The following is a 13,332-nucleotide window of genomic DNA, read 5'->3' on the forward strand; positions in this document are numbered from 1 at the left end:
TTAAGCTATTGTGCTCTAAGTATAATCTGTCACTTGGTGATTCTCTCAGTTCTGTAGAATACCCTGATAATCTTGCTATTCTATTCCATATACCTTTGTCATAAAGCTCTATGTGTGTCTATGCTTATGACAGAGCAGAACATCTTTATTTTTATATATCTGATAATCCCAATGGAACTGCTTTGCAGATCTCCTTGTAGTTTGTAGTTTCCATATTTTTCCAAGCGTAGTCAGTTGATTCCTTACTCATCTGCTACACATAAAAGGTTGCTAATAAATTGCTGGAGGGAGCACAGCCTTCTCAGTTTGCTTTCAGACATATTTGCAACAAAATCATTGCAAACAGTGACCAAGTCCAATAGTGACTCCTGTCAATATCAAGCAAGGGATCACTATTAGAGGGAATTATGTATGTATTTCTAAAGGAGCAAGTATTCTAAGATTTTAAGAAATCTATTAAAAAAAAAAAAAACTAGAAATTTTATAATTGTAAGCCAAGATCACATGTCCATTAATTCTGGAAAATCACAGACTTCATGTTCATCAGGAAAAGGACGTTCTCAGAAAGCACTTTCACCTCTTGATTGAGTTCTCCGTTGGTTTGCTGAAATGTTCTTATCCTTAGTCAATGACGTAATGTCTGTACAGCATCTTAAACAACTTTCTAGATTTGGCTGAGTGAGTTGGGAATAGGGATGTATGGTGATACTGGACTTGAACACATTTTTGTTGGGTCTTAGTTGGTTTTGTGTTCATTTTTTTGTTTTGGGATTTTTTTATTTGCTTGTTAATAAAAAGAACAAAGTAAGCCATCACTAATATCACACAAAATGTTGATAACTGACCTGATACAGGTTACATTAATACATTAGCAATAAAAATACCCAAATTTAAGACATTTTTTCAAAAGTAAGACAACCAAAATAGAAAATAAGTTGGATACTGTGCAGACAATGTCAATCAATAGGAAGCTAACCAGAGCAGGACCATGATCATAGAAAATCAAATTCAGTAATATAAAAATAATATTATCATAAAATAACTTTTTCTTGCAATAAAACACATCTTTTAAAATCGAATCTTACATTTTTATAAACATGGAAGGTGAGGAATTGTCAATAACAGTGAAGGAGTTTGATGGTGTGGTGGGCTGATGTTGGCTGGATATCAGGTGTACACCAAGCTGTTCTATCATTCAGCAGAAAAATGGGGGGCAGAAAATGAGAGAAAAACATCAGTCCTCATGGATGTAGATAAAGACAATTTTAAAAGCAAAATAAAAGGTCAAGCATAGAAGGGAAGGAAAATTCTGTACCTCTCATCAGCAGGTGATGCCCTGCCACTTCTGAGAAGCAGGACTTCAGCCCTGCAGGAGCTGCTACAAAGGGAAAATATCATTACAGTAAATTTGTAGCCCTCTCCTCCTCTTTTCTCAGCATTTATATCTGAGCAGACATCATGTGGTATGGAATATCTCTTTGCCCTGGGTGTGTGCTCTCCTAGGATCTTTCCCACCCTCAGGTTACTGATGGAGGGAATGATGAGAGTCATTCTTGGTGCTGTGCGAGCCCTGCTCAGCAGCAGCCTAAGCTCTGGTGTGGTATCAACACCTTTCCAGCCACCAGTGCAAAGCACAGCACTCTGAGGGCTGCTGTCCATCTCAGACAGACTCAGTATAGGTGCAAAATTTGCTATCCTAATTTTAGCAATTATTTTGTATACATAATGAAGACATTTTCTGTGAAGAGAATGAAGACCCAGAGAAATAAAGAAAAATTCTGAGACGTTATCCTCTCCCAGTTTACAACTCTGAAACATCTTAGCTTAAAAATGTTTTCAGAATGAAGTAGAGAATTTTTATAGAAGCAGTGGAGAGAAATTTCCTCTGAACGCTTCTTCCTAGGCAGGTGTTCCTTCTCCACCCTGTAGAGACAGAAAAAAAAAACCAAACAAAAAAACTTTAAATGAAATCCAAACACGATAATGATTACTTATTAGCTGCTGTTTACTCACCCTGCAGATAGATGCTTCTATATCCAAAGTCATTCAGCCCTCATGAGATAATAACAATTAACATTCCTACAGCAGATTAAAATTTTAATTAAATTTTTTTAAAAAGCTGAAATGAGTGAGCTGAACACAAGTGCTAAGGATTACTTTCTATGATTCTAAGGAACCTAGCCTTTGCCAGTCTGTTGCTGTGAGATTTGTGGGAAAAAAAGTTATGACTGTTTACTTTGTGATTTAACTGTAATTCAAAAATTGCCTAGATTGTCTTTTTTATCAATATTTTATTTCAAATTGAAAATCAAAATTTGCGTAATTTTAATGCTATAAAAACAGTGAAAGCACTTAAATAAAGTTTTAATTTCTATAAGTTTAAATACTTTCAAAAATACTAAACTTATTTTATCTTTACCAAATAAACAAATATGTGATATTTAATGTATGTTTTACTTTTTTCTACTATACACAAATGAATTAGAAATAGAGTACAGTTTATTAAGTCTGTTCTTTACTTTTTCTTTTTTTTCTCATCATTATTCCCTTTCTAATGGTGAGAATAATTTGTGATAATGACATGAATCTCTTGTTTGAGTTATTCCCCTTTCATCCAACCATTTAAGCACTTCTGTTTTATGTGTGGATAATGAGAAATAACAAGTAAAGATTTGCAAGGATGAGCAAATACATGTACTGTCTGCCTGCTCAGACACAAAAGGAATATTTTCAAAACTGTAGCTGAAAATATTCAATTTATAATTCTGTATCTGCACAAAACAATTTGCACATTTTCTTAAGAAAAAGATAAAAAAAGAAAAAAGAAAATTTGGGGGCGAACACAAAAATGGTATAGGGAGGAATCCTTTAGGCACTATGTATATTCAGCTGCTGAAGAATTGTGTGACTGAAGGACTTTCAGGATTTGAATGGTCAGGTGTGAAGTATGTATGTTTAATTTTGAAGGAAATGTTTTTGCCTCAGGTTTTTGTTCTAGTTTTTCATACTCCATTGTGTTAAGCAAGAATTATTTACAGTTTGTCCATGAGGTATGTTGAATAATTTTAAAATAAGGAAAAATTTAAATAAAAATATTGTATTTGCTTTTCAAAGTATTCCGTCATTGACATCGTTGAGATTTGCAGATGCTCCTCAGGTTGTAGAATTTGTAATGCTCTGGGAAAAAATCAGAATCAGAATAGGAAAAAAAATAGTATGTATTTTTGGTGGTGATAAAGTTAATTTATTCATGGTAGCTGCCTTGGTGCTGTGTTTATAATTTGATAACATGGATGTTGTAGGTTCTGCTGAGCAGTGCTCACACAGGGTCAAGGCCTTTTTCACTTTTCACACACCCAGGAGCGATCTGGGAGTGCCCAATGAGCTGGGAGGGCACAGAGCCAGGAAAGCTGGCCCCAGTGCCCAGCAGGATACCCCAGACCATATCAGGGATCAGGGATCAGGCTCAGCAATAAAAGCTGGGTGAAGGAGAAGAAAGAGGGAGACACATCTGGAATGATGGTTGTCTTGCCAAGCCCCTGTTATGCAGGATGGAGATCAGCTTTCCTGGAGTTTGCCAAACTGCCTACCTTTGGGAAGTGATGAATGAACTGCTGACTTTGCTTGTGTGCACAGCTTTTGCTTTACCTGTTAATGTCTTTAGTGGCACTCATGAATTTTCTCAATTTAAACTTCTTTTTCTCTCATCCCACTGAAGGGCAAGTATTGAGCTCTTCTGTGGGGCTGAGCTGCCCACCTGGGATTAAACTACAAAAATATGGTAAAAATGGCCATTTCACAGGGAACTCCAGAAGAAAATTAGACACATTTTAAAAACTTTAAGTAAAACTTGAATATTTGTTTTGGGCATATATATTTTTTTTTTTAATTTAGCTCTGGTGGAAAGTGCAGGTACCATAAAATGCCTTATCTGTTTTTAAATCCCCTGTTCTTTTATCTAAAGGGGAAGATAAATCTATCACACTGTTCCTTTATGCCTGATCTCTTTTGACTTTTTCCAGCTATTTCCTGACGTTGATCCTCATGATTAATATCCTTGTCAGGAACAGCACTGCTGTTTTTCTTTGTGCTGCCATCCCTTTCAGCTTTGGCTGTTTATTCTCAACATTCCCCCACTGATGTGGGGCTCTGAGGAGCCACTTGTGTCCAATGTCCAGAAGTTGCTGAGGTGCAAGTGACCTTATCAGTGAGTCAGACTTCACTTGGGAGGTGTTAGGCACCACACTGATTTTTAAAACAGATGTTCAATCACACAGGCACATCAACTGAGATGGAAGATGGAATTGATAATAGGTGGCTGTCTACCCCTGTGGCATTTCCACTATGAGATGATGGTCTACTTATATCAATATATTTTCTGTATCAGAACATGTTGAAATCAAGAGCACTGAGATACACTCTCATGGTAAACCTTTACAATTGTTTCAGCCAGATCTTGCCTTTGTTACACACTATTGAATTTGTATGTACATAAACACATGACAGAGATGACAGAGGCAGAAGGAAGTAGGAGGTGGAAAATAGACAGATTAGTGGAAGAAAATATAACAGGACACAAAGAAAGCAAAAGCTGAGGGGTTTCTGGTATCTCACTTGGTTTATTTTTTTATATATGTTAGGAAGAAGATTAAGAGTCAGAGAGTTTCAGAGCAGAGGATGGTTGGGGTTACACAACTCTTTAGAGTTTTGTGTGATTACTGGCTGCAGGAACAGCAGACACCTACCTTGTCTCACTTTTGGCACTGAGGGCAGGTGACAAAATCAGTGACTCAGGACTGTGCACCCTTATGTAAGCTCTTGGCCTCCTGTGCTGGTTCCACATGGAAGGGTGGAGGGCAGAGCCACCTGGGGGAATGGAGGGGCTGTCCCCCCTCTGGGAGCTTCCCCTGTGGGATGCAGGACCAGTCGGAGGGCTGGTTTGGTGGTTGTTATCCCAGGTGGCCAATGAGAGAGTTGTTTTGTTTTCATAAATCACATTGGCGGCAAGTGGGCCGCTCTTTCGGCTTCCGGCCTCCCTGGAGGTGCGGTGGCTCTGGCCGGGCCCGGCCCCCGGCCCGGCTCCAGGCTCGGCCTCGGGCCCAGGCCCGGCTCCAGGCTCGGCCTCGGGCCCAGGCCCGGCTCCAGGCTCGGCTTGGCCTCAGCCATGGCCTGGTGGCCCCCGGCCCTGCACGCTCCCGGCTCGGCTCGGCTCGGCTCGGCTCGGCTCGGCTCGGCTCGGCTCGGCTCAGCTCGGCTCTGCTCTGCTTGGCTCCCCTCTCCACGTGGCGTGGCCGAGCGGGGGGATCGGGGAGCCACCAAAGCTCTCCCTCCCCCTGCTTGTTCTGAGAAAAGAGGCCTCCAGCTGACCACGGGGCTTCTTCACATTCTGGATGCAATTTTAACTCTTTTAATATCTGGATAAGATTCTCGATCTCCTGAGCTCCCCTGAATGAGAAGAAATATAGCATGGAGTCTACAGAGGTCAGCGAAATGAAGATACAGCTCCTGGTGGGAAGAGATTGAAAAGATGCAACTGATGAGTAGCTGAAAACCATTTTTTTTTTTTTTCTGAGGCTATAAGGGGACTGTGACTTCACTAAAATTCCTTTAAACTGTGAAATATACTTGGGGAGGTTTGGGTGCTTGAGAAGAAGACCTTTTGCCTCAGGGAAATGGAGCTCTCTCTGTTCTGGGACTGGAATATGAACAGAGACATTTGATAGAGAAGGAGATGAAGAGAATTTTGATTTTCAGCAGCCTGCCTTTAATAGTGGCACCCCATGTGTGCATCATAATCCATAAAACGGCTCTGGAAGGACTGTGGGAATGGGAGGAAATCATAGTTTACAGGTCTGGGCGGATGCAAATTGTGGGAGTGGAAACATCCCCTAAGCCTAAAGCCAAAAAAGGGACTTTTCTCTCTAGAGTGAACTGAAATGATTATTTAAGTAGATAAATGACTGAAGTGTTTTCTGTATGTTGTTGTTAAGAAATGTGGAATGAAGGGAGGAGGGAATAATCTAGAAATCTTATTCTGAATTATTTTTGTGTTATTAATAAATTTCTTCTTATATCTTTTTAAGTTTTAAGCCTGCCTTGTCTATACTCCTAAACCTATCTCTAAAGGAAACTAAATATATTAAAATTGGCAAACCCAAGTCACACTGTGACACCTCCTCAGGCACAACCAGTCTGCACATCACCACCTGCTCAGATAGACTCTCTCAGGAGCCAGTTTGCCTCCTGTGTGCCTGGTCTGCTCTCCATGAGATGCTGACAGATATAGTGGCCATGGACATGGCTAACAGTGGTTTTGCTCCTACTTTATTAGTACCTATAGGGATATTCCAAAGGTAAAAGTACTATGAAGAATTAATTAATCGGTTATGTCTATGATATATGTGCTTATTTGTAAACTATGAAGATTGTATAAAATCCACAGGGATAATGGCATTCATGTATTTCTCTCTCTCACACACACGCGCTGCCCTTACACACCTCAAGGAGAACTGTATTATTCAGTTCAATTTATTTCTCAGAAATCTTAATTTCTTTCTGTCCGATTTACAATATCACCTCAGAGATTGTTCACAGTAAGTTTTACACTTTTGTGAAATTCCATGGAGAGAGATTAATTGGAGGAGACTCATTGCAATATATTACCCCAAGAAGAAGACAGATACTTTATTACTACATCAGTGTCAATTCAGAGTATCCTGCTTTTTCCAAAATACAGGTCAGCTGAGTATGTGGCTGTTTATTATTTCCTCCGTGCTATTGCTACTTTCCAAGTGTAACATCTAAGTTCAAGCACAGAAAACTCATAGCTTTTCAGAAAAGCCCAGCATGGGGAACAACCGCTTCCAGAAATCTGGAGCAGTTGTCCTGTCCTGTTTTGAGAATGATGGAAAAGTATACTCTGAGTTCTCATGTAAGAAACTCAGGTTGGATGTCACTACTGATGCTGCTTCAAGGAGACTTTCAAAGGGTTGCTAACAGATCTAGTTGACTTTGACTTCACTTCAAAAATTTGGGGTAAATAACCACAGGATCAAGCATTAAGAGATATATAGAGGAAGAGGTAATGGCACATCAGAGGAAATGTTACAAGATCATTTGCATCTTGATGTCACAAGAATTTAAGCAAAATTCTTATGTCAAACACGTAAATTTATTTGAGGAAAAACAGATGACATAACAAGACAACAGTGATAAATGAGTAGCATAACCAAGCTAAGAGGCAAGCAAAGATGTTAAGTAAGATAGTGTAATGCCATCTTCAGTTAATCAGTAATATTTTTAATCTGGAACTTTTTTCCTTCATGTTTCAAAGAGAGAAAGACAGAGTGGAATTATATTAAATTTGCATATTTTACCTGGTAAATATAACCTTGAATAAAGCAGTGCAAGAATAGCATCATTACACCAGAACCCAAATCACATAAATGTAATTTTTTTCATTCAAACATTCAATCTATTTCAGGGAACCAATTTCTGATTTCAGATATAACACTGTGACTTCAGCAGCTTACCCAAAACGAAAAAAATATATTTTTAAAAATCAAATTATACTTCTTTCTTATTATTCTTTAGCTGCGACTTATTAGTAATTGCATATTAATAATTTATACTAGTTTAGTTCAATATGCTTTATCAGTCATTTTATTCTTTTAACCAGGGGATCTATATGTTCTCAGTAATTAAGGTTAATCTCTGGTCCCTCATCTTTGTTTCTGTTAAGTATTTGTTTCAAATTTCCAAGGCCACACAGCTGTGGTACCTAGAATTTATTTAGATTAGTTAGATTTAGATTATAAAATTTCTTAGTCACCAGGATCACAGAATAATGTAGATTACAAATGGTATATGATTCAATAGTGTTGTGGTGATGGGTGGATGCCGAGCAGTACTTGAGTTTCTTCAGAGCCATTTGCTTGTTCCCTCACCCTTGGCGGGATCAGGGAAGAAAACAGAAGAACGAAAGTGAGAAGACATCTGATTTGAGATAAAGATAGATTAATATGTAAAAGGAAAGGGGGAGAGGGAAGGGGACAGAGACAAACACATGGAACAAAAGAAATCAGACCAACATCTAGTCAGTCTCCAAGCAATAGCCTACTTGAAATCCAAAATGTTTCTACTCCCCCTCTCTGTAAGGATGAAATCATATGATATTAAATGTCCCTTTGGCCAGTTTGGGTTATTTCTCCCAGCTCTGTTTCCTGCCAACCTATTACCCATTCATGCTTGATAGGCAGGGAGCAGAGTAAGAAAAAGATAAAGCCTTGACACTGTGTCAGTACTGTTTGCAAGCATTGATGTGTTACCAACACTGTTTTAGCCAAAATATCCAAAGCATACAGGCTGCTATGAAAGACAACTAGCCCAGTCAGACCAAGTGTTTGGGATCCAACACATTTAATCCAAAACAAAGTGTGTTTTCCATCAATTTATTCAGCTTTAGTGCTCATTTGGCTTTGAATTTTATATATTGACTTATATCTTTACATGGATATATCAAGCCTCTTTCTAAATAGGGCCTATGCAAAGTCATCAAAGTGTATGCTCTGAAGATTGTTTTCAGTTAAAACTAGTCACATGTTAAAAGAAAGTATTGCAAGATTTTTAGTTTTTAGGTTTCAAGTACAGCAATTTATATGAAGATTGTCTGTTGGTTATCTAATGGCTGTACAAGCTGAATGTTTAATAAGCACAATTACATCACATAGTTGCATAAGAATAGCTGTGTGGGATTAGACAAAATCTTATATCAGAAACAATACTGAAAGGAATAGAATGGAAATAGTATTCTATTCTTGCCATATATCCATAAGGGACAAAGAGAAATTATTAAAAATGTGGCAATAATTATATGACATTATTTTCTTTCTAGTTGTGTGTGCATAATCTTACCAATGTACCCTGCTTAACCAGCATAAGGCAAAAGAATAATGAAGTTTTGTAGATTAATATGTAATGTAATCATGGCAATCATGATTACAAACATGAGGTACTGTTTGCAAGACATTGCTATTGTCACCATAGTTTCTACTTTTCTGCTTCAGAAGGCAAGATATTAATATTTTTATATTGTGACTGACACAGCAATATGTAAATCACACGATTGACACAGAATCTGTTCCAAGATTATTTTTTCTGTAATCACATGCACCTGAGCATGGCACCAAGGGTGATTTTTGTTCATGTGTCACATAAATGCAAACCCCACAGAAGCATGACCAAATTTCAACTATGACTTTCATAGCTGTGGGATAGTGCACAGCCAGATATTCCTCACTCAAGTAAATTTTGTTTCCTCTTAATGGGAAGCACTGCAGGTGCATTGTTTGCAATTAAGAGGATTTATGATGATAAGTTTTTTTCCTAAGTGCAAGAGTTTCATTTAAGGGGTTCCACTCTGAATAGACTTTTGCCTTTCTCCAGATTTTCCGACCCAGATTTTAATCTCCTCTGATATAATGTTTAAAGGCAAACATCTTCTAGTCTCCAAACAAACAAACAGAAAACAAACAACTAATGTAATATAAATTTGCTCATTTTTTTTTTTTCTAGAGGAGATAACATCTGCTTGAAAGATCCTGCAAAAATACCTGGATAGGGTATTTCCTGTTATTTGTAAAATAAATCTCTGTCATTCACTGAACTAGGAGAAGGAGACAGTAATGTTCTGTAGTGTTATTTTAGTAGTTATTTCAATAGTATTCTTGCTTTATAAATTTGGAAAGCAGTACGATGTTGCAGTGAGTAAACCATTAGCAAATGGTGCCTAAAAGTAGACAGGCAAAGATGATTAGGCAATTCAGCTTTGACAACTGATTTATATGTTGCTGTAAAAGCTAGAGGAGGCTAGATATCTCTTTTGAAATCAGAAAAAGGAAATACTAAAAGTAGATGACATTTCAAGATGTTATCTAAAGAGATATCATATTTCCTCTTAATTTCCTATAGGGATTATCTTTCCAAATCAGATTTTGCTGCACAGCCTTCCTCTTTTCCCATCCTTAAAGTAGTCAGCATAAGATGCTTCAAGTAGAAGGAGAGCATAACTGGCATAACTTACAGATGAAGCTTGATCTAAACTGGATAAAATTTATTCTTCTGATCATAATTTAATGACTTTTAGTTATTTTCTCCACCTAAATATTTATCAACCATGATTATGTTCTGTCTGAACTACTTGTAAGCTACTGGCTTCAATACCATATTGAGCTAAAATAATGTAAAGTTGTATTTATTTTCACAACTTTTATTTTTCTGTTTCTTTTTCTTTGGGTTTCAGAACTACAGAATGAAAAAAGAGGCATTTTATAATCCATTTAAAAAATATGTACCTGTATTTTTAACTGTGTAAATCAGTTTTAAAGTACTCTGATGCTTTCTGTATTTCTAATTTTTATCACCAAACTCATCCACTGCAATATAAAGGTGTTCTTATAATTGCATCCATCATTAGAAAGGTGTGGTTACTAACTTTATTTTTCCTCATACAGCCTAACATAGATTCTTTCCTAACCACTGGTGGTCACCGGTTTTACACTGATGATATCATGGACTTGATAATTTCCCCTATTTGATTCAGCTAATTTAACATGATTGATGTGTACAATTTTTTGATGACATCTCTTGTTATGTATGCTGCTGTGCATTTATCCCTAAAGAATTTTGACTACTATCCCATTCATATCTGCTTACCATTAGGTCCCCTACTAGTCTTCATAACTTTCTATGATTAATGTATATTTTTGTGGTATGCTATTTTGTCAGTTTTTTTTCTAGATTGTTAATTGCACATTCAACACAATCCTAGCAATCCTATATAAGTCTTCTTCTAAGGTAAGATTTACTGACTGATGTTTGGGTCTTAGGCAGTGCTCTGCTTAATAAGGCCAGAAGTATCCTCACTGTCACTCATTCCAAGTTTCCAGGCTAAGTGAAAACCTCTGGAGGCCCTTCCAAAAGCCTTTAACTCACTTGTTTGCTACTTGTCTGCAGCTCTGTGTGAAGTATTACACATTCAGGTCTGAAACATATTCCTTGGCAGCATTCCAGTGACAATTCCATTCCCTACCTTTCCATTCACAGAAGTGGTGAGTGAGCCCTTCACACACTCTAACACACACACAAAACCCAGTGTTTTGGGTGCAAAGCAACATAAATTATAAGATTCAAAATGGCACCAGACCTTAGAAACAAATTTCATTGCTTCATTTGATCAAAGCTCAGAAAAAGAACTTGTTCTTGAAAAACTAATATACTAGAAAGGGATTTTAATTTTTTCTAAATTTTTTTACTCAAAAATTTTTTCTGTGTTAGCAAACAGCAATCATAATTATAATTGGAGACAGACATGAAATCAAACATGAGGGTGCAAAGTGTTGCTAAAATGAGTCTGTTTCTTGCATTTAATGAACAACATAGGAAGAACTCCTGTAAGAACCCAAATCATTAAATGCAAATGACTGTTTTTGACTGAATATACTGTAATTTAACTGTAGTCTACTGATTTCAGTGTTACCTAAAGAGAATCATGAATATGTTGGGGTGTACATTTTCATCACCCTCGTCAATATAAATATGAATCAAGGAAAGCTATGTAATGCCTGTGAAAATATTTTACTTATTTTACATTCTTCAAAATCCATATTTTCCTCCTATTTCTTATTTGCACATTTCTTGCTTCTGATATAATCCACTGATTTATTTATTATTTGAGTGTCTCTAGACAGATATTTCTATTCTGATTCTCCCTCCACAGTTTCAAAAGACATTCACTTTTTTCTTTGCTGTTCTGCGAGGGTTTTTTCCTCCTTTTTTTCCACTGCCATGAGTGTATTTGGGGATCTTTTACTTTCATTTGGAAAATATTGCTTCTTATTTAAAAGCTATCAGATTGGATCAGAACCTTCTAATTATTTTTCTTTGCTCTTGCTTCCTTCCTATTTTATTTTTGTTTAAGGGTATGCAATTCTGTTCCAACTTAATTTTTGCTATACACATTTTAATTAGCTGGTGTTCCAAATCCAAGAAGTTAAATTACCTTATGTTTCATTAAGAAATTTTAATTTGCATTGTTACTTGCCATTAATTATCTTCTGTTGTTTTAAATTCCCCTTTGGAATTGTTATCTCACAAAGTTAAATTTTGCCATGTTTAAACACAACACTGAACTCAATATTCAAACCCAGTGTTTGACTACATACTTCAAAAACCTACATGATTTATATTTAAGGACACTCTTTTTTGTGCTCTAATTTATAATAAATGAAGAGGACTAAAAACCTGGTCCATGAGCCCCACTACTCTGTGTATGCTTAAAATTGCAAAGAATAGTAGGCAGAGTAAATTGGTTTGTGCATAAATGGAATGAAAAATATCTAAATATAATATATATATTGGAAATTTTGGAAAGAAATATATCAGATTTTGTCTTCTACACATCTGAGCAAAATCTTTTCTATCCACACATATATTTATTCTTTTAATTGTTCTTCATATAAAATATATCAGTCTCATACCCTTCTATGGAAAGGGTTTTTTTTTGTTTTCAGTTTTTTAGTAAGATGAAAATAATTGGTAAGCCCAAGCACTTTTTTGTTCAAGGTTACAAGAAAAAAGAATATAGTTTATACATTTTCATTCTATCTAATTTAACATAAAAACATCTCAGAATTTTTGTAAACACTTTTACCTGAATGATACCTTGAGAGTGACTAAGTTGATTATTAAATAAATTTTTCACTTTATTCAAATCAAGGAGCATTTGATTACACTGAGTTCCTTTTTATAATATTGAATTTCTATTACCTTACCTCACTTTTTTATGTTTTGCTGCTTTTATAAATACTTTCTCATTAGTTTCTTTTAAGCAAATATACCCTAATAATAATCATTCAATGGCCACTGTAACATTATTACAGCATTAGAGTTGCTGGCATTCATATAAATGCATGGAAATTGAGATCAAATCTTGTGTTCCCAAATAATCACAAAAACTTCCTGAGATTTCTGACAGAACCTAATCTGGTATATACAAAGCTGGGCTCGAAAAAGCTCATAAATGCAGTTTCAAGTTTCCACCATAAAAATCCTGAGCTACTTCAAAAATATTGAAATATAGCCATTGTTTCCCTCTGTTTTAACCCAGACTAAGAGTGGCCACCGTCTTCAAAAAGCTGACCAAAATGGATAGCCAGATAAATATTTCTGATTGTATTGGTTATATGCATTATATAAAATCAATATATTGATAACATTGATTATATGCACTCTGAAATTCTATCAGCTTTGCTGGTTCACATCAGGACTTCTGCT

At 36.3% G+C, this 13,332-nt stretch overlaps 1 protein-coding gene across 1 annotated transcript in view; it reads right to left on the reverse strand.

Moving 5' to 3' along the window:
• Positions 1 to 1,709: 1,709 nt before the first annotated feature.
• LOC130253407 (uncharacterized) overlaps positions 1,710 to 13,332 on the reverse strand; it is a 68,926-nt gene continuing 57,303 nt past the window's right edge. The window contains exons 2-3 of the mRNA XM_056491969.1: positions 4,746 to 5,151; positions 1,710 to 1,923 (exon numbers count right to left, since the gene is read on the reverse strand). Of these exons, the coding sequence (XP_056347944.1) occupies positions 1,710 to 1,923; positions 4,746 to 5,151 (620 nt within the window). The remainder of the gene's footprint in view (positions 1,924 to 4,745; positions 5,152 to 13,332) is intronic.

The sequence above is a fragment of the Oenanthe melanoleuca genome, chromosome 1, assembly GCF_029582105.1.
Source record: "Oenanthe melanoleuca isolate GR-GAL-2019-014 chromosome 1, OMel1.0, whole genome shotgun sequence".
NCBI classification, from domain to species: domain Eukaryota; kingdom Metazoa; phylum Chordata; class Aves; order Passeriformes; family Muscicapidae; genus Oenanthe; species Oenanthe melanoleuca.